Source organism: Scyliorhinus canicula, chromosome 8, assembly GCF_902713615.1.
Source record: "Scyliorhinus canicula chromosome 8, sScyCan1.1, whole genome shotgun sequence".
NCBI lineage: Eukaryota > Metazoa > Chordata > Chondrichthyes > Carcharhiniformes > Scyliorhinidae > Scyliorhinus > Scyliorhinus canicula.
Window position 1 is genome coordinate 198,763,060 of NC_052153.1, and position 20,643 is coordinate 198,783,702.

Below are 20,643 nucleotides of genomic sequence, written 5' to 3' on the forward strand. Positions count from 1 at the left end.
TACCCCTTATCCTCAAACTGTGACCACTTGTTCTGGACTCCCCCACCATCGGGAACATTCTTTCTGAATCTACCCTGTCTAATCCTGTTAGAATTTTGGAAGTTTGTATGAGATCCCCTCTCTTTATTCTAAAAACTGCAGTGAATATAATCCTAACCCACTTAGTCTCTCCTCATATGACCGTCCTGCCATCGCAGGAATCAGCCTGGTAAACCTTCGCTGCTCTCCCTCCATAGTCATGCTGTGGAGATGCCGGCGTTGGACTGGGGTGAGCACAGTAAGAAGTCTTACAACACCAGGTTAAAGTCCAACAGGTCTGTTTCAGACACGAGCTTTCGGAGCGCAGCTCCTTCCTCAGGCTGCGCTCCGAAAGCTCGTGTTTGAAACAAACCTGTTGGACTTTAACCTGGTGTTGTAAGACTTCTTACTGTGCTCCCTCCACAGTAAGAACAGAGAAGATGGTAAAAGAGGGGGGGTTGTGGCATTGTTAATCAAGGAAAGTATTACGGCGGTAGAAAGGGCGTTTGAGGACTCGTCTACTGAGATAGTATGGGCCGAGGTTAGGAACAGGAGAGGAGAGGTCACCCTGTTGGGAGTTGTCTATAGACCTCCGAATAGTTCCAGAGATGTAGAGGAAAGGATTGCAAAGATGATTCTCGACAGGAGCGAGAGTAACAGGGTAGTTGTTATGGGGGAACTATAACTTTCCAAATATTGACTGGAAATTCTATAGTTTGAGTACTATAGATGGGTCAGTTTTTGTGCAGTGTGTGCAGGAGGGTTTTCTGACACAGTATGTAGACAGGCCAACAAGGGGCGATGCCACATTGGATTTGGTACTGGGTAATGAACCCGGCCAGGTGTTACATTTAGATGTAGGTGAGCACTTTGGTGATAGTGATCACAATTCGGTTATGTTTACTTTAGCAATGGGCAGGGATAGGTATATACCGCAAGGCAAGAATTATAGCTGGGGGAAAGGCAATTATGATGCTATTCGGCAAGATTTAGGATGTATAGGATGGGGAAGGAAACTGCAGGGGATGGGTACAATCGAAATGTGGAGCTTTTTCAAGGAACAGCTACTGCGTGTCCTTGATAAGTATGTACCTGTCAGGCAGGGAGGAAGTTGTCGAGCAAGGGAACCGTGGTTTACTAAGGAAGTTGAAGCACTTGTCAAGAGGAAGAAGAAGGCTTATGTTAGGATGAGACATGAAGGCTCAGTTAGGGCACTTGAGAGTTACAAGTTAGCCAGGAAGGACCTAAAGGGAGAGTTAAGAAGTGCGAGGAGATGACACGAAAAGTCGTTGGCGGATAGGATCAAGGAAAACCCTACGGCTTTCTATAAGTATTTCAGGAACAAAAGAATGACTAGAGTAAGATTAGGGCCAATCAAGGATAGTAGTGGAAATTTGTGTGTGGAATCAGAGGAGATAGGGGAAACGTTAAATGGGTATTTTTCGTCAGTGTTTACACTGGAGAAAGACAATGTTGTCGAGGAGAATACTCAGGTTCAGTCGACCAGGCTAGATGGAATTGAGGTTCACAAGGAGGAGGTGTTAGCAATTTTGGAAAGTGTAAAAATAGATAAGTCCCCTGGGCCAGCTGGGATTTATCCTAGGATTCTCTGGGAAGCCAGGGAGGAGATTGCAGAGCCTTTGTCCTTGATCTTTATGTCGTCTTTGTCGACAGGAATAGTGCCGGAAGACTGGAGGATAGCAAATGTTGTCCCCTTGTTCAAGAAGGGGAGTAGAGACAACCCTGGTAATTATAGACCTGTGAGCCTTACTTCGGTTGTGGGTAAAATGTTGGAAAAGGTTATAAGGGAGATAGGGTTTATAATCATCTTGAAAAGAACAAGTTGATTAGCGATAGTCAACACGGTTTTGTGAAGGGTAGGTCATGCCTCACAAACCTTATTGAGTTTTTTGAGATGAGGGTAAAGCGGCTGATGTGGTGTATTCAGTAAGGCGTTTGATAAGATTCCATACGGTAGGCTATTGCAGAAAATAAGGAAGTATGGGATTGAAGGTGATTTGGCGGTTTGGATCAGTAATTGGCTAGCTGAAAGAAGACAGGGGGTGGTGGTTGATGGCAAATGTTCATCCTGGAGTTCAGTTACTAGTGGTGTACCGCAAGGATCTGTTTTGGGGCCACTGCTGTTTGTCATTTTTATAAATGACCTGGAAGAGGGTGTAGAAGGATGGGTTAGTAAATTTGCAGATGACACAAAGGTCGGTGGAGTTGTGGATAGTGCTGAAGGATGTTATAGGATACAGAGGGACATAGATAAGCTGCAGAGCTGGGCTGAGAGGTGGCAGATGGAGTTTAATGCGGAAAAGTGTGAGGTGGTTCACTTTGGAAGGAGTAACAGGAATGCAGAGTACTGGGCTAATGGCAAGACTCTTGGTAGTGTAGATGAACAGAGAGATCTCGGCATCCAGGTACATAAATCCCTGAAAGTTGCCACCCAGGTTAATAGGGCTGTTAAGAAGGCATATGGTGTGCTAGCCTTTATCAGTAGGGGGATTGAGTTTCGGAGCCACAAGGTCATGCTGCAGCTGTACATAACTCTGGTGCGGCCGCTCCTGGAGTACCGCGTGCAGTTCTGATCACCACATTATAGGAAGGATGTGGAAGCTTTGGAAAGGGTTCAGAGGAGATTTACTAGGATGTTGCCTGGTATGGAGGGAAGGTCTTACGAGGAAAGGCTCAGGGACTTGAGGTTGTTTTCGTTAGAGAGGAGAAGGCTGAGAGGAGAAGGCTGAGAGGTGACTTAATAGAGACATACAAGATAGTCAGAGGGTTAGATAGGGTGGACAGTGAGAGTCTTTTTCCTCGGATGGTGATGACCAACACGAGGGGACATAGCTTTAAATTGAGGGGTGGTAGATATAGGACAGATGTCAGAGGCAGTTTCTTTACTCAGAGAGTAGTAGGGGTGTGGAACGCCCTGCCTGCAACAGTAGTAGACTCGCCAACTTTAAGGGCATTTAAGTGGTCACTGGATAGACATATGGATGAAAATGGAATAGTGTAGGTCAGATAGGCTTCAGATGGTTTCACAGGTCGGCGCAACATCGAGGGCCGAAGGGCCCGTACTGCGCTGTAATGTTCTATTCTATGTTCTATCCTTCCTCAGATAAGGACACCAAAACTGCACACAATACTCCAGGTGTGGCCTCACCACTGCCCTATACAATTGCAGTAAAACACCTATGTTCCGATACCGAAATCTTCTTGGTATGAAGGACAACATGCCATTTGCCTTATTTACTGCGTGCAGTATCTGCGTGCTTAGTGTCAGCGACTGATATCAGGGTTACATTCGTTACCACGCAATCTGTGGGAACCATTCCAGATTCCAAAAACTTTAGAAAATGACGACGAATGATCTACTATATTTGGGGCCACTTCCTTAAGTACACTGGGATAAAGATCATCAGGCCCTGGAGATTTGCCCACCTTCAATCCCATTAATTTCCTCCACACCATTGCTTTACTAATGGTATTTTCCTTCAGCTCGTCACTAAAACTTGTGTTTCTCAGGACGTCCAGTACATTATTTATGTTCTTCCTTCATGAAGACAGAAGCAGATTACAAATTTAGTTCCTCAGCCATTTCTTTGTTCCCAGTTATGAATTTCCTGGTTTCTGACTATGGGGCCTACATTAGTTTTTAATCAATCTTTTTCTCTTTATATACCTATAGAAACTTTTACAGTCAGTTTTTAACATTGCTCGCTAGTTTACTTTCTAATTGAATTTTCCCTTTCTTAATCAATCCCTTGGTCTGTCTTTGCTGAATTTTAAACTGTTCCCAATCTTCGGGACTATTGCTTTTTTTTTCCCGAGCAGACACGAGGAGAATGTGCAGACTCTGCACAGTGACCCAAGCTGGGAATCGAACCCGGCTTCCTGGCGCTGTGAAGCAACAGTGCTAACCACCCCCAGTTAATATTAACTGTTCACCATTATCCACTTTATTAACAGAAACACCAGTGCCATTAAACGTTTTGTTCCTTCCAGTTACATTTTGCATATCTTCACTTTGACTTTTTCCCTTAAGATTCATAGAACCCCTAACACCAAACGTCTGAAAGTTGAAACGGTGACAGATAACTAATGAAAAGTTTTGAAAGGAATTTGATCCAAAGAGACCATCCGGCAGTAACTAGTCATTAACTCTCCGGTTTCCTCCCACAGTCAAAAGGTGTATAGATTAGGTGGATTGGCCATGCTAACTTGCCCCTTAGTATCCAACGGTTAGGTGCGGGGTTAGTCGGGCTATGTTAGGTGCTTTTTCAGAGGGTCAGTGCAGACTCGATAGGCCAGCTGGTCTCCTTCTCCAATGGCAAGATTCTTGGTAGTGTAGATGAACAGAGATATCTCGGCATCCAGGTACATAAATCCCTGAAAGTTCTATGATACTAACTCTGAACAATGTTAAATTACACCATGCACCACAGGTGAGAAAACTATAAAATATGACTTCACGTTCTAATCAGCAAACGGTCTGCATAGCCCCAAATTAAACATCCAGTACAACAAATGCACGTCATGGTGACATATATACTGCAATGTAACAAAGCTAAAGTCAGGCCATTTCCAGAAAATGTGTTATTTATTCTATTGCCAAGAATTATATACTTACTAATACTGAAGGTAATACTTACTATCAATGAGGCTGGGAGGGGGTGAATCCTCCTCGGATCCTGGGCTCCGTTCCCGATATCTGCTTCCTGAGCTCCGTCTACTTTCAATAGAATAGCTGCTTTTTCTCAATTCATTTAGAATCCGGCGGTCACGTTCTTCACACTCCCAGGCTTTATCTGCCCCTCGGTCCTTCTTGTGCCTCTTCCTGGAAGCTGGAAATAAACAATGTGTTTTATTATAGAAGTGAATCTTTTTGCATAGATTATGTTGCAGTGTATATTTTGCAGGTGGGCGAACTTGAGGCATGGATCGGTACTTGGGACTATGATGTTGTGGCCATCACGGAAACTTGGATAGCAGAAGGGCAGAAATATTTGTTGGAGGTTCCTGGGTATAGATGTTTCAATAAGATTAGGGAGGGTGGTAAAAGAGGTTGGGGGGGGGGGGGGGGGGGGGGGGTTGCATTGTTAATTGGAGATAGTATAACAGCTGCAAAAAGGATTGGATTGGATTTGTTTATTGTCACGTGTACCGAGGTACAGTGAAAACTATTTTTCTGCGAGCAGCTCAACAGATCATTAAGTAGATGGGAAGAAAAGGGAATAAAAGAAAATAAATAATAGGGCAACACAAGATATACAATGTAACTACATAAGCACCGGCATCGGATGAAGCATACAGGATGTAGTGTTAATGAAGTCAGTCCATAAGCGGGTCATTTAGGAGTCTGGTAACAGCGGGGAAGAAGTTGTTTTGAGTCTGTTTGCGCGTGTTCTCAGACTTCTGTATCTCCTGCCGATAGAAGAAGTTGGAAGAGTGAGTAAGCCGGGTGGGAGGGGTCTTTGATTAAGCTGCTCGCTTTCCCCCGGCAGCGGGAGGTGTAGATGGAGTCCATGGATGGGAGGCAGGTTCGTGAGATGGACTGGACGGTATTCACGACTCTCTGAAGTTTCTTGCGGTCCTGGGCCGAGCAGTTGCCATACCAGGCTGTGATGCAGCCCGATAGGATGCTTTATATGGTGCAACTTTCTATTAAAGTTGATAAGGGTTAATGTGGACATGCCGAATTTCCTTAGTTTCCTGAGGAGGTGTAGGCGCTGTTGTGCTTTCTTGGTGGTAGCGTCGACGTGGGTGGACCGGGACAGATTTTTGGAGACGTGCATCCCTAGGAATTTGAAACTGTTAATCATCTCAACCTGGCCCTGTTGATGCTGACAGGGGTGTGTACAGTACTTTGCTTCCTGAAGTCAATGACCAGCTCTTTAGTTTTGCTGGCATTGAGGGAGAGATTGTTGTCGCTACACCACTCCACTTTGGGGAAGGATAAATACGATGCTGTCAGACAAGAATTGAAGTGCATGAGTTGGGAACATAGGCTGTCAGGGGAGGACACAATTGAAATGTGGAACTTGTTCAAGGAACAGATACCACGTGTTCTTGATATGTATGTCCCTGTCAGGCAGGGAAGAGATGGTCGAGTGAGGGAGCCATGATTGCTGTTATCGTGCGGGGAACAGTGGTTGCTGAGTGAGTGCTTGCTGATCGGAGTAAATTTTTAAAAAACTTACTGTTGGGGAGTTTCCAGCTGAATCCAGTCGGAGTGAGGACAGAGTGACTGCTGGGTAAGTAGTAAAGATTTAAATTGTTTGCGCGGACCCATAACAGCTGATCGCTGTTATCGTGCAGGGCGCAGAGCTGGCTGGTTAAGTGTTTTATTTTACCTGCATTCAAGTTGGGCGGTTCCTAAACCCTAGACACTTCACTTGTAGTGTCCCCCACCCTTTCACCTCCTCTAACCCAAGGAGTTGAGTGAATATCAGGCATGCTCTTTCTTTTTTTGATCCGCAAGTTATCTAGGGGGAATGGCAGGGAAAGCAGTGCAATGTTCCTCCTGTAGAATGTTTGGGGTGAGGGATGCCGTCAGTGTCCCTGCTGATTTCATCTGTGGGAAGTGCACCCATCTCCAGCTCCTCAGAAACCACGTTAGGGAACTGGAGCTGGATCAACTTTGGATCATTCGGGAGGCAGAGGTGGTCATAGATAGAAGCTTCAGGGATGTAGTTACTCCGAAGAATGAAGATAGATGGGTGACGGTGAGAGGGGCTGGGAGGAAGCAGTCAGTGCAGGGATCCTCCGTGGTCATTTCCCTCAGTAACAAGTAGACCGTTATGGATACTGTTGAGGGGGACGACCTACCAGGAGTAGGCCACGGTGAATGGATCTCCAGCACTGAGTCCGTCCTTGTGGCTCAGAAGGGAAGGAGTGAGAGGAGAGCAATAGTTATTGGGGACTCGATAGCGAGAGGGACAGATAGACGGTTCTGTGGCAACGAAAGTGACTCACGGATGGTATGTTGCCTCCCGGGTGCCAGGGTCCGTGACGTCTCCGACCGTGTTTTCAGAATTCTTTAGGGGGAGGGGGGAACAGTCACAAGTCGTGGTACACATCGGTACAAACGACATAGGTAAGAGAAGGGACGGGGATTTAAAACAGGAATTTAGGGAGCTAGGGTGGAAGCGGAGAGCCAGGACAAACCATGCTGTCATCACTGGTTTGTTGCCGGTGCCACGTGCGAGCGAGTTGAGGAACAGGGACAGTGCAAATGAACATGTGGCTGCAGTGATGGTGTAGGAGGGAAGGTTTCAGTTACATGGATAATTGGAGCACATTCTGGGGAAGGTGGGGCCTATACAGACAGGACAGTTTACACCTGAACCAGAGGGGCACCAATATCCAGGGAGGGAAATTTACTACGGCTCTTCGGGGGGTTTAAACTAATTTGTCAGGGCGATGGGAAAACGAGCTGTCGTCCAGAAGCCAGTGTTGGGAGTGGTGAGGTACTGAGGAGGGTATCAAGGTCGCAGGCGTGTACTGGCAGACAGAAAGGTGGGTTGAAGTGTGTCTACTTCAAAGCAAGGAGCATCCGGAATAAGATAGGTGAACTTGCAGCGTGGATTGGTACCTGGGACCACGATGTTGTGGCCATTACGGAGACATGGTTAGAACAGGGACAGGAATGGTTGTCGGAAGTTCCGGGTTATAGATGTGTTTCAGTAAGAGTAGGAAAGGTGGTAAAAGAGGTAGAGGAGTAGCATTGTTAATCAAGGATCGTTTAACGGCTGCAGAAAGGCAGTTCGAAGGGGATCTGCCTACTGAGGTAACATGGGCCGAAGTTAGAAATAGGAAAGCAGCGGTCACATTGTTAGGAGTTTTCTATAGGCTCCCAAATAGTAATAGAGATGTGGAGGAAGTAATTGCAAAACAGATCATAGATAGGTGTGGAGGTCTCAGGGTAGTTGTCATGGGTGACTTTAACTTTCCAAATATTGATTTGAACCTCTTTAGGTCGAACAGTTAGGATGGGGCAGTTTTTGTACAGTGTGTGTAGGAGGGTTTCCTGACACAATAATGTGGAGAGGCCGACAAGGGGGTGGGGCCACATTGGATTTGGTACTGGGTAATGAACCGGGCCAAGTGTTAGACTTGGTTGTGGGAGAGCGCTTTGGAGATAGTGACCACAAATCGGTGTCTTTCACTATTGCAATGGAGAGGGATAGGGCCATATGACAGGGCAAATTTATAATTGGGGATGGGGTAATTATGATGCGATTAGGCAAGAATTAGGGAGCATAAGATGGGAACAGAAAAACTGTCAGGGAAAGACACAAATGAAAAGTGGAGCTTGTTCAAGGAACAAATACTGCGTGTCCTTGATAGGTATGTCCCTGTCAGGCAGGGAGGAAATGGCCGTGTGAGGGAACCATGATTCACAAGAGGTTGAATATCTTGTCAAGAGGAAAAAGGAAGCGTATGTAAGGATGAGAAAACAAAGATCAGTTGGGTCACTTGAGGGTTACAAGGTAGCAAGGACTGAGCTAAAAAAAAAAAGGGCTTAGGAGAGCTAAGAAAGGGCATGAAAAATCTTTGGGGGGTCAGATCAAGGAAAACCATAAGGCTTTTTACTCTTACGTGAGAAATAAAACGATGAACAGGGTGAGGTTAGGGCTGGTCAAGGACAGTAGTGGGAACCTGTGCATGGATTCAGAAGAGATAGGAGATGCGTTGAATGAATACTTTTCTTCGTGTTCACCAAGGAGAGGGGGTCATGTTTTTAAGGATAAGTGTGAGATACAGGCGGGTAGGCTGGAGGAGGCAAATGTTCTAAGGAAGGATGTATTAGCAATTTTGAAAACCCTTACGGTCGACAAGTCCCCTGGGCCAGATGGGATATATCCTAGGATTCGTTGGGAGGCAAGGGATGAGATTGCAGAGCCATTGGCTTTAATCTTTGGGTCTTCACTGACCATGGGGATAGTGCCAGAGGACTGGAGAGTGGCGAATGTTGTTCCTCTGTTCAAGAAAGGGAATAGGAATGACCCTGGTAATTATAGGCCGGTTAGTCTTACTTCGGTGGTCGGTAAGTTCATGGAAAAGGTCCTGAAGGATAGGATTTATGACCATTTGGAAAGAAGCAGCTTAATCCGGGATAGTCAACACGGATTTGTGAAGGGTAAGTCTTGCCTCACAAATTTGATTGAATTCTTTGAGGAGGTAACTAAGTGTGTAGATGAAGGTAGAGCAGTTGATGTCGTATACATGGATTTTAGTAAGGCATTTGAAAAGGTTCCCCATGGTCGGCTCATCAAGAAAGTAAGGAGGTGTGGGATAGAGGAATATTTTGCCAACTGGATAAGTAACTGGCTATCACAGAGAAGACAGAGGGTGGTGGATGGAAAATTTTCAGGCTGGAGACCAGTTACCAGCGGTGTACCACAGGGATCAGTGCTGGGTCCTCTGCTATTTGTGATTTTTATCAATGACTTGGAGGAGGGGTCTGAAGGGTGGGTCAGTAAATTTGCTGATGACAACAAGATTGGTAGAGTAGTGGATGAGGCGGAGGGCTGTTGTAGGCTGCAAAGAGACATTGATAGGATGCAGTGCTGGACCGGAAAATGGCAGATGGAGTTTAATCCTGATAAGTTGCTCTGTTATTTAAGGATGACATCCGGGCAATAGTAAGGGATGACATCGGTGCTATGGAGGATAAGGTTGAATCCATTTGGGTGGAAATCAGGAATAGTAAGGCGAAAAAGTCACTGATAGGAGTAGTCTATCGGCCAACAAATAGTAACGATATGGTGGGGCAGGCAATAAACAAAGAAATAACTGATGCATGTAGAAATGGTACAGCAGTTATCATGGGGGATTTTAATCTACATGTCGATTGGTTTAACCAGGTCGGTCAAGGCAACCTTGAGGAGGAGTTTATAGAATGTATCCGCCATAGTTTCCTAGAACAGTATGTAATGGAACCTACGAGGGAACAAGCAGTCCTAGATCTTGTCCTGTGTAATGAGACAGGATTGATTCATGATCTCATAGTTAGGGATCCTCTCGGAAGGAGCGATCACAATATGGTGGAAATAAAATACAGATGGAGGGTGAGAAAGTAAAATCAAATACTAGTGTTTTGTGTTTAAACAAAGGAGATTACAAGGGGATGAGAGAAGAACTAGCTAAGGTAGACTGGGAGCTAAGACTTTATGGTGGAACAGTTGAGGAACAGTGGAGAACCTTCCAAGCGATTTTTCACAGTGCTCAGCAAAGGTTTATACCAACAAAAAGGAAGGAGGGTTGAAAGAGGGAAAATCGACCTTGGATATCTAAGGAAATAAGGGAGAGTATCAAATTGAAGGAAAAAGCAAATTGAAGGACACTGCTTGATTAGGGATAGTCAGCACGGATTTGTGAGGGGTAGGTCTTGCCTCACAAGTCTTATTGAATTCTTTGAGGAGGTGACCAAGCACATGGATGAAGGTAATGCAGTGGATGTGTACATGGATTTTAGTAAGGCATTTGGTAAGAAAGTAAGGAGGCATGGGATCATGGGGAATTTGGCCAGTTGGATAACGCACTGGCTAATCGATAGAAGTGGTGGTGGATGGCAAATATTCAGCCGAGAGCCCAGTTACCAGTTGCGTACCGCAGGGATCAGGTCTGGGTCCTCTGCTTTTTGTGATTTTCATTAATGACTTGGATGAGGGAGTTGAAGGGTGGATCAGTAAATTTGCAGATGATACTTAATAGAACGATACAGCGCAGTACAGGCCCTTCGGCCCTCGATGTTGCACCGACATGGAAAAAAACTAAAGGCCATCTAACCTACACTATGCCCTTATCATCCATATGCTTATCCAATAAACTTTTAAATGCCCTCAATGTTGGCGAGTTCACTACTGTTGCAGGTAGGGCATTCCACGGCCTCACCACTCTTTGCGTAAAAAACCCACCTCTGACCTCTGTCCTATATCTATTACCCCTCAATTTAAGGCTATGTCCCCTCGTGCTAGCCACCTCCATCCGCGGGAGAAGGCTCTCGCTGTCCACCCTATCTAACCCTCTGATCATTTTGTATGCCTCTATTAAGTCACCTCTTAACCTTCTTCTCTCTAACGAAAACAACCTCAAGTCCATCAGCCTTTCCTCATAAGATTTTCCCTCCATACCAGGCAACATCCTGGTAAATCTCCTCTGCACCCGTTCCAAAGCTTCCACGTCCTTCCTATAATGAGGCGACCAGAACTGTACGCAATACTCCAAATGCGGCCGTACTAGAGTTTTGTACAACTGCAACATGACCTCATGGCTCCGGAACTCAATCCCTCTACCAATAAAGGCCAACACACCATAGGCCTTCTTCACAACCCTATCAACCTGGGTGGCAACTTTCAGGGATCTATGTACATGGACACCGAGATCCCTCTGCTCATCCACACTACCAAGAATTTTACCATTAGCCAAATATTCCGCATTCCTGTTATTCTTTCCAAAGTGAATCACCTCACACTTCTCCACATTAAACTCCATTTGCCACCTCTCAGCCCAGCTCTGCAGCTTATCTATGTCCCTCTGTAACCTGCAACATCCTTCCGCACTGTCTACAACTCCACCGACTTTAGTGTCGTCTGCAAATTTACTCACCCATCCTTCTGCGCCCTCCTCTAGGTCATTTATAAAAATGACAAACAGCAACGGCCCCAGAACAGATCCTTGTGGTACGCCACTCGTAACTGAACTCCATTCTGAACATTTCCCATCAACTACCACTCTCTGTCTTCTTTCAACTAGCCAATTTCTGATCCACATCTCTAAATCACTCTCAATCCCCAGCCTCCGTATTTTCTGCAATAGCCGTCCGTGGGGAACCTTATCAAACGCTTTACTGAAATCCATATACACCACATCAACTGCTCTACCCTCGTCTACCTGTTCAGTCACCTTCTCAAAGAACTCGATAAGGTTTGTGAGGCATGACCTACCCTTCACAAAACCATGCTGACTATCCCTAATCATATTATTCCTATCTAGATGATTATAAATCGTATCTTTTATAATCCTCTCCAAGACCTTACCCACCACAGACGTTAGGCTCACCAGCCTATAGTTACCGGGGTTATCTCTACTCCCCTTCTTGAACAAAGGGACCACATTTGCTATCCTCCAGTCCTCTGGCACTATTCCTGTAGCCAATGATGACCTAAAAATCAAAGCCAAAGGCTCAGCAATCTCTTCCCTGGCTTCCCAGAGAATCCTAGGATAAATCCCATCAGACCCCGGGGACTTATCTATTTTCACCTTGTCCAGAATTGCCAACACTTCTTCCCTACGCACCTCAATGCCATCTATTCTAATAGCCTGGGTCTCAGCATTCTCCTCCACAACATTATCTTTTTCGTGAGTGAATACTGACGAAAAGTATTCATTTAGTATCTCGCTTATCTCCTCAGCCTCCACACACAACTTCCCACCACTGTCCTTGACTGGCCCTACTCTTACCCTAGTCATTCTTTTATTCCTGACATACCTATAGAAAGCTTTTGGGTTTTCCTTGATCCTACCTGCCAAAGACTTCTCATGTCCCCTCCTTGCTCGTCTCAGCTCTCTCTTTAGATCCTTCCTCGCTTCCTTGTAACTATCAAGCGCCCCAACTGAAACTTCATGCCTCATCTTCACATAGGCCTCCTTAGAACATAGAACATAGAACATAGAACGATACAGCGCAGTACAGGCCCTTCGGCCCTCGATGTTGCACCGACATGGAGAAAAAAAAACTAAAGGCCATCTAACCTACACTATGCCCTTATCATCCATATGCTTATCCAATAAATTTTTAAATGCCCTCAATGTTGGCGAGTTCACTACTGTTGCAGGTAGGGCATTCCACGGCCTCACCACTCTTTGCGTAAAAAACCCACCTCTGACCTCTGTCCTATATCTATTACCCCTCAATTTAAGGCTATGTCCCCTCGTGCTAGCCACCTCCATCCGCGGGAGAAGCCTCTCGCTGTCCACCCTATCTAACCCTCTGATCATTTTGTATGCCTCTATTAAGTCACCTCTTAACCTTCTTCTCTCTAACGAAAACAACCTCAAGTCCATCAGCCTTTCCTCATAAGATTTTCCCTCCATACCAGGCAACATCCTGGTAAATCTCCTCTGCACCCGTTCCAAAGCTTCCACGTCCTTCCTATAATGAGGCGACCAGAACTGTACGCAATACTCCAAATGCGGCCGTACCAGAGTTTGGTACAGCTGCATCATGACCTCATGGCTCCGGAACTCAATCCCTCTACCAATAAAGGCCAACACACCATAGGCCTTCTTCACAACCCTATCAACCTGGGTGGCAACTTTCAGGGATCTATGTACATGGACACCGAGATCCCTCTGCTCATCCACACTACCAAGAATTTTACCATTAGCCAAATATTCCGCATTCCTGTTATTCTTTCCAAAGTGAATCACCTCACACTTCTCCACATTAAACTCCATTTGCCACCTCTCAGCCCAGCTCTGCAGCTTATCTATGTCCCTCTGTAACCTGCAACATCCTTCCGCACTGTCTACAACTCCACCGACTTTAGTGTCGTCTGCAAATTTACTCACCCATCCTTCTGCGCCCTCCTCTAGGTCATTTATAAAAATGACAAACAGCAACGGCCCCAGAACAGATCCTTGTGGTACGCCACTCGTAACTGAACTCCATTCTGAACATTTCCCATCAACTACCACTCTCTGTCTTCTTTCAACTAGCCAATTTCTGATCCACATCTCTAAATCACCCTCAATCCTCAATCCTTCTTCCTCTTAACAAGAGATTCCACTTCTTTGGTAAACCACGGTTCCCTCGCTCGACCCCTTCCTCCCTGCCTGACTGGTACGTACTTATCAAGAACATGCAATAGCTGTTCCTTGAACAAGCTCCACATATCCAGTGTGCCCAACCCTTGCAGCCTACTTCTCCAACCAACACATCCTAAGTCATGTCTAATGGCATCATAATACAAAGATTGGTAGAGTTGTGGATAGTGAGGAAGGCTGTTGTCGGCTGCAAAGAGACATAGATAGGATGCAGAGCTGGGCTGAGAAGTGGCAGATGGAGTTTAACCCTGAAAAGTGAGGTTGCCCATTTTGGAAGGACAAATATCAATGCGGAATACAGGGTTAACAGTAGGGTTCTTGGCAATGTGGAGGAGGAGAGAGATCTTGGGGTCTATATTCATAGATCTTTGAAAGTTGCCACTCAAGTGGATAGAGCTGTGCAGAAGGCCTATGGTGTGCTAGCGTTCATTAGCAGAGGGATTGAATTTAAGAGCCATGAGGTGACGATGCAGCTGTACAAACCTTGTTACGGCCACATTTGGAGTACTGTGTGCAGTTCTGGTCGCCTCATTTTAGGAAGGATGTGGAAGCTTTGGAAAAGGTGCAAAGGAGATTTACCAGGATGTTGCCTGGAATGGAGAATAGGTCTTCTGAGGAAAGTTTGAGGGTGCTAGGCCGTTTCTCATTAGAACGGAGAAGGATGAGGGGCGACTTGATAGAGGTTTATAAGATGATCAGGGGAATAGATAGAGTAGACAGTCAAAGACTTTTTCCTCGGGTGGAACAAACCATTACAAGGGGACATAAATTTAAGGTGAATGGTGGAAGAGGTGGGTGGGGGAGAGAATGTCAGAGGTAGGTTCTTTACCAAGAGAGTAGTAGGGGCATGGAATGCACTGCCTGTGGAAGTAGTTGAGTCGGAAACGTTAGGGACCTTCAAGCCGCTATTGGATAGGTACATGGATCGTGGTAGAATGCTGGGGTGTAGATTGATTTGTTCTTAATCTAGGACAGAAGTTCGGCACAACATCGTGGGCCGAAGGGCGTGGTCTGTGCTTATTTTCCATGTTCTATGTTCTATGAACCAACTTTTGAAAGCGACTGTAGTGAAAAGTTAGATGTTTATTGTTGGTAACAAGCAATTGAAGGAATATTGGATTAACAGAGAAATCCAGCTCTCGTCTGAAGTAGGACTTGACTGGTGAAAAAAAGAATTGGAGAAAAAAGAATTGGAGAGAACAACTGAGAATCAATTATAAAAAGTGGAACAATTCACTGAGGATTTGAACTGTCTAAATGCTAAACTTGTAAAAGCAAACTTGGCAAAGGTTGATCTTCAGTCAAAACTTGATGAACTTCAAGCAAAGGTTTCTATGAAGTATCATGGAAAATGCCTGGAATGAGTAAAGAAAATGCTAGTCAATTATTTAATTCTTTGAACGCAGAATTAAAACCAAAAATAGCAACTATTGGAACTTTGTCGTGAATAAAACAATGTGATTCTTGAACTTCAAAGCAAACAAGCGAAAGTGCAAGAGAAGGTGGGTGGTATGGAGGGCTACAATTCTTAACTCATTGCTGCATTGTTATGTAGTTCGGCAAAGAACAGGTCCAAGTAACCTTATGCAAGAATGAATGAAATGCCAAAATTATCTTTCCAGATGATTGGACAGAGACGCTGATTTACAGGACTTCCCAGTGATTATACACAAGACACTGATTTACAGGGCTTCCCAGTGATTATACACAAGATCAGAAAACAAGTAATTATACAGGGCCTTGGTGAGGCCCAATATGGAATATGTTGTGCAGCTTTGGTCTCCTTATCTGAGGAGGGACGTTCTTGCTCTAGAGTAAGTGCAGCGAAGGTTTACCAGACTGACTCCTGTGATTGCAGGAAGAATGCTCCCGATGGTGGGTGGGTCCAGAACCAAGGGTCACTGTGTGAGGATACGGGGTCGATCATTTAGGGCAGAGATGAGGAGAAATTTCTTCACAGAGTGGTCAGCCTGTGGAATTCCGTTACCACAGAAGTAGTTGAGGCCAAAATATTGTTTTCAAGAGCAGTTAGATGTGCTAACCCAGCCCCTGATTTCAATACCAAAATTATCCTTCTCCTTAGTGAACACAAATGCAAAGTACTCATTTAAAACTTCACCTATATCTTCCGCTTCCACGCACAAATTGCCACGTTGGTCCCTAATGGGCCGCTCTGTTAACCTGGTGAACCTTTTGCCCGTAATAAATTTATAAAACACTTTGGGATTTTCCTTTACTTTACTTGCCAGTACATTTCTCATCCCCCCTCTTCGCTCCCCTGATTTCTTTGTTAAGTAACCCTTTCTATATTCCTCCAAGGCTTCCGCTGTTTGGAGCCCTCGCTACCTGCCATTGAGTCTCCTTTTTTTTCCCCTTTATTCAACCCTGGTTAGCCCTCGATGTCCAGGGTTCTCTGGACCTATTGCTCCCACCCATCACTGCCGTGAAATACAACGATATGTTTAATTGTATGATGTCAAGAAAGCACAACAGCGCCTATACTTACTCAGGAAACTACGGAATACGTTAACCCGTACCAACTTTTACAGATGCACCAAAGAAAGCATCCGATCTGGCTGCATCACAGCCTGGTATGGCAACTGCTCGGCCCAGGACTGCAAGAAACTTCAGAGTCGGAAACACAGCCCAGTCCACCACACAAACCTGCCTCCCATCCATTGAACATAAGAATAAGAACATAAGAACTAGGAGCAGGAGTAGGCCATCTGGCCCCTCGAGCCTGCTCCGCCATTCAATGAGATCATGGCTGATCTTTTGTGGACTCAGCTCCACTTTCCGGCCCGAACACCATAACCCTTAATCCCTTTATTCTTCAAAAAACTATCTATCTTTAGCTTAAAAACATTTACTGAAGGAGCCTCAACTGCTTCACTGGGCAAGGAATTCCATAGATTCACAACCCTTTGGGTGAAGAAGTTCCTCCTAAACTCAGTCCTAAATCTAATTCCCCTTATATTGAGGCTATGTCCCCTAGTTCTGCTTTCACCCGCCAGTGGAAACAACCTGCCCGCATCTATCCTATCTATTCCCTTCATAATTTTAAATGTTTCTATAAGATCCCCCCTCATCCTTCTAAATTCCAACGAATACAGTCCCAGTCTACTCAACCTCTCCTCATAATCCAAAACCTTCAGCTCTGGGATTAACCTAGTGAATCTCCTCTGCACACCCTCCAGTGCCAGTATGTCCTTTCTCAAGTAAGGAGACCAAAACTGAACACAATACTCCAGGTGTGGCCTCACTAACACCTTATACAATTGCAACATAACCTCCCTAGTCTGAAACTCCATCCCTCGAGCAAAGGACAAAATTCCATTTGCCTTCTTAATCACCTGTTGCACCTGTAAACCAACTTTCTGTGACTCATGCTCTAGCACACCCAGGTCTCTCTGCACAGTGGCATACTTTAATATTTTATCATTTAAATAATAATCCCGTTTGCTGTTATTCCTACCAAAATGGATAACCTCACATTTGTCAACATTGTATTCCATCTGCCAGACCCTAGCCCATTCACTTAACCTATCCAAATCCCTCTGCAGACTTCCAGTATCCTCTGCACTTTTCGCTTTACCACTCATCTTAGTGTCATCTGCAAACTTGGACACATTGACCTTGGTCCCCAACTCCAAATCATCTATGTAAATTGTGAACAATTGTGGGCCTAACACGGATCCCCGAGGGACACCACTAGCTACTGATTGCCAACCAGAGAAACACCCATTAATCCCCACTCTTTGCATTCTATTAATTAACCAATCCTCTATCCATGCTACAACTTTACCCTTAATGCAATGCATCTTTATCTTATGCAGCAACCTTTTGTGTGGCACCTTGTCAAAGGCTTTCTGGAAATCCAGTTATACCACATCCATTGGCTCCCCGTTATCTACTGCACTGGTGATGTCCTCAAAAAATTCCACTAAATTAGTTAGGCACGACCTGCCCTTTATGAACCCATGCTGCGTCTGCCCAATGGAACAATTTCTATCCAGATGCCTTGCTATTTCTTCCTTGATGATAGATTCCAGCATCTTCCCTACTACCGAAGTTAAGCTCACTGGCCTATAATTTCCTGCTCTCTGCCTACCTCCTTTTTTAAACAGTGGTGTCACGTTTGCTAATTTCCAATCCACCGGGACCACCCCAGAGTCTAGTGAATTTTGGTAAATCATCATTAGTGCATCTGCAATTTCCCTAGCCATTTCTTTTAGCACTCTGGGATGCATTCCATCAGGGCCAGGAGACTTGTCTATCTTTAGCCCCATTAGCTTGCCCATCACTACCTCCTTAGTGATAACAATCCTCTCAAGGTCATCACCTGCTATAGCCTCATTTCTATCAGTTGCTGGCATTTTATTTGTGTCTTCCACTGTGAAGACCGACCCAAAAAGCCTGTTCAGTTCCTCAGCCATTTCCTCATCTCCCATTATTAAAACTCCCTTCTCATCCTAAAGGACCAATATTTACCTTAGCCACTCTTTTTTGTTTTATATATTTGTAAAAACTTTTGCTGTCTGTTTTTATATTCTGAGCAAGTTTACTCTCATACTCTATCTTACTCTTCTTTATAGCTTTTTTAGTAGCTTTCTGTTGCCCCCTCCATCTACACCTCCCGCTGCCTGGGGAAAGCGGGCAGCATAATCAAAGATCCCTCCCACCCGGCTTACTCACTCTTCCAACTTTTTCCAGGGCAGGAGAAGTCTGAGAACACGCACGAACAGACTCAAAAACAGCTTCTTCCCCACTGTCACCAGACTCCTAAATGACGCTCTTCTGGACTGACCTCATTAACACTACACCCTGTATGCTTAATCCGGTGCCAGTGCTGACGTAGTTACATTGTATATCTTGTGTTGCCCTATTATGTATTTTCTTTTATTCCCTTTTCTTCCCATGTACTTAATGATTTGTTGAGCTGCTCGCAGAAAAATACTTTTCACTGTACCTCGGTACACTTGACAATAAATAAATCCAATCCAATACATTAATTTGTGTGACGTGGACACAATGCCATTGTAAAGAAATCAGTTGGGAAGCTTTCTTTCAGAGAGAGGTGCTAGGAAATATAGACCGTTTAAATAATTTATATCTGTACTGTGTGCATTAGGAATAAGATAAAAGTTTAATTTGTGTGTCTGTATTTGCACTAAGAAGGGATTAATAATTACTGTTTAAATTCAGGATAAACATATGCTCCCACATGTCTTTGGTTTCAATGCTTGCACCATAAATGAGCTTTCACAACCTTAAAGCAATTACAGAGTTTTAACAAGACTAATCTGTTGCTAAACATCCGGAGGCCTGCACTGAAAAACAGAAGCACTGGAGTTTCAGTTTGGAACCAGGTACCCCAGAGGCAGGAAGCATCGCACAGGACTACGTAATAGGGAGTTTGAGAAAAGAGGAATGAGCCCTTAAAACTGAAGATTTTCTCTCCATGTGATCAAATCCTGAACACTCAAATGTTAAGTATGCTCAGAAAATTATTTCCATTTCGTAAGAAGTTTTTTCCATCCTGCAGAACCTGGATACCTGCTCAGAACATACATTCCACGCTGCAGAACCTGGACACCTTCTCAGAACGTATATTCCACGCTGCAGAACCTGGACACCTTCTCAGAACGTATATTCCACGCTGCAGAACCTGGATACCTGCTCAGAACGTATATTCCACGCTGCAGAACCTGGATACCTGCTCAGAACGTACATTCCACACTGCAGAACCTGGATACCTGCTCAGAACGTACATTCCACGCTGCAGAACCTGGATGCCTGCTCAGAACATACATTCCACGCTGCAGAACCTGGACACCTGCTCAGAACGTATATTCCACGCTGCAGAACCTGGACACCTGCTCAGAACGTATATTCCACGCTGCAGAACCTGGATACCTGCTCAGAACGTACATTCCACGCTGCAGAACCTGGATGCCTGCTCAGAACGTACATTCCACGCTGCAGAACCTGGATGCCTGCTCAGAACGTACATTCCACGCTGCAGAACCTGGATGCCTGCTCAGAACGTACATTCCACGCTGCAGAACCTGGACGCCTGCTCAGAACGTATATTCCACGCTGCAGAACCTGGATGCCTGCTCAGAACGTATATTTTCTGTTTGTATTGGTGAAAGTTTGGAAAATATGAAACTCAAGCAGGTCTGACAGCATCGGTGGGGAGAAAAAGCGAATTAATGGTGAGTCCAGTATTAATTTCTTTGGAAGTTCTAAAGAGAAGTGACATTTGACACAAAATGTTTCTTTTGTTTTCTTTTGTCACAGAAATGCGACCAGACCTGCCCAGCGTTTCCAGCTTTTCTGTTTTTATTTTGGATTTCCAACAGTATTTTGCCTTCACCATGTTTTCACTCCAACAGATCGGTGCTTTGTTCTACTTTCTCAGCTTACTCAAACAATAACAGCAGGGTTACTTACATTCAAAGTCGCTGTCATTATCACCCTCATCCGAGCTGATTTCTGCATAGTTTGGCTTCTCCTTCACTGTGCTGCGTTTCCGTTTGTTCATCTTGACACGCTCGCAGAGTGGCATTGTCGATTCTATCTCAGCAAGGAGATCAGGGGGAAGCTCCTTCAGTACAGATTGGTCAATACCACCTACCAAAAGGAGCACATTGAATAAAAAATCAAAATAAGATAAGAGGCAGCAAATTTAAAACAGAGATGAGGAGAAACTACTTCTTCCAAAGGGTTGTGAATCTGTGAAATTCGCTGCCCCAGAGTGTGGTGCATGCTGGGACAGGGAGT

The 20,643-nt window shown here is 44.9% G+C and overlaps 1 protein-coding gene across 1 annotated transcript in view; it reads right to left on the bottom strand.

Annotated features, from left to right (window-relative positions):
• The window catches only part of LOC119970799 (nipped-B-like protein), a 559,915-nt gene that overhangs the window by 273,453 nt on the left and 265,819 nt on the right, over positions 1 to 20,643 (bottom strand). The window contains 2 exon segments of the mRNA XM_038805973.1: positions 4,677 to 4,868; positions 20,314 to 20,493. Of these exon segments, the coding sequence (XP_038661901.1) occupies positions 4,677 to 4,868; positions 20,314 to 20,493 (372 nt within the window).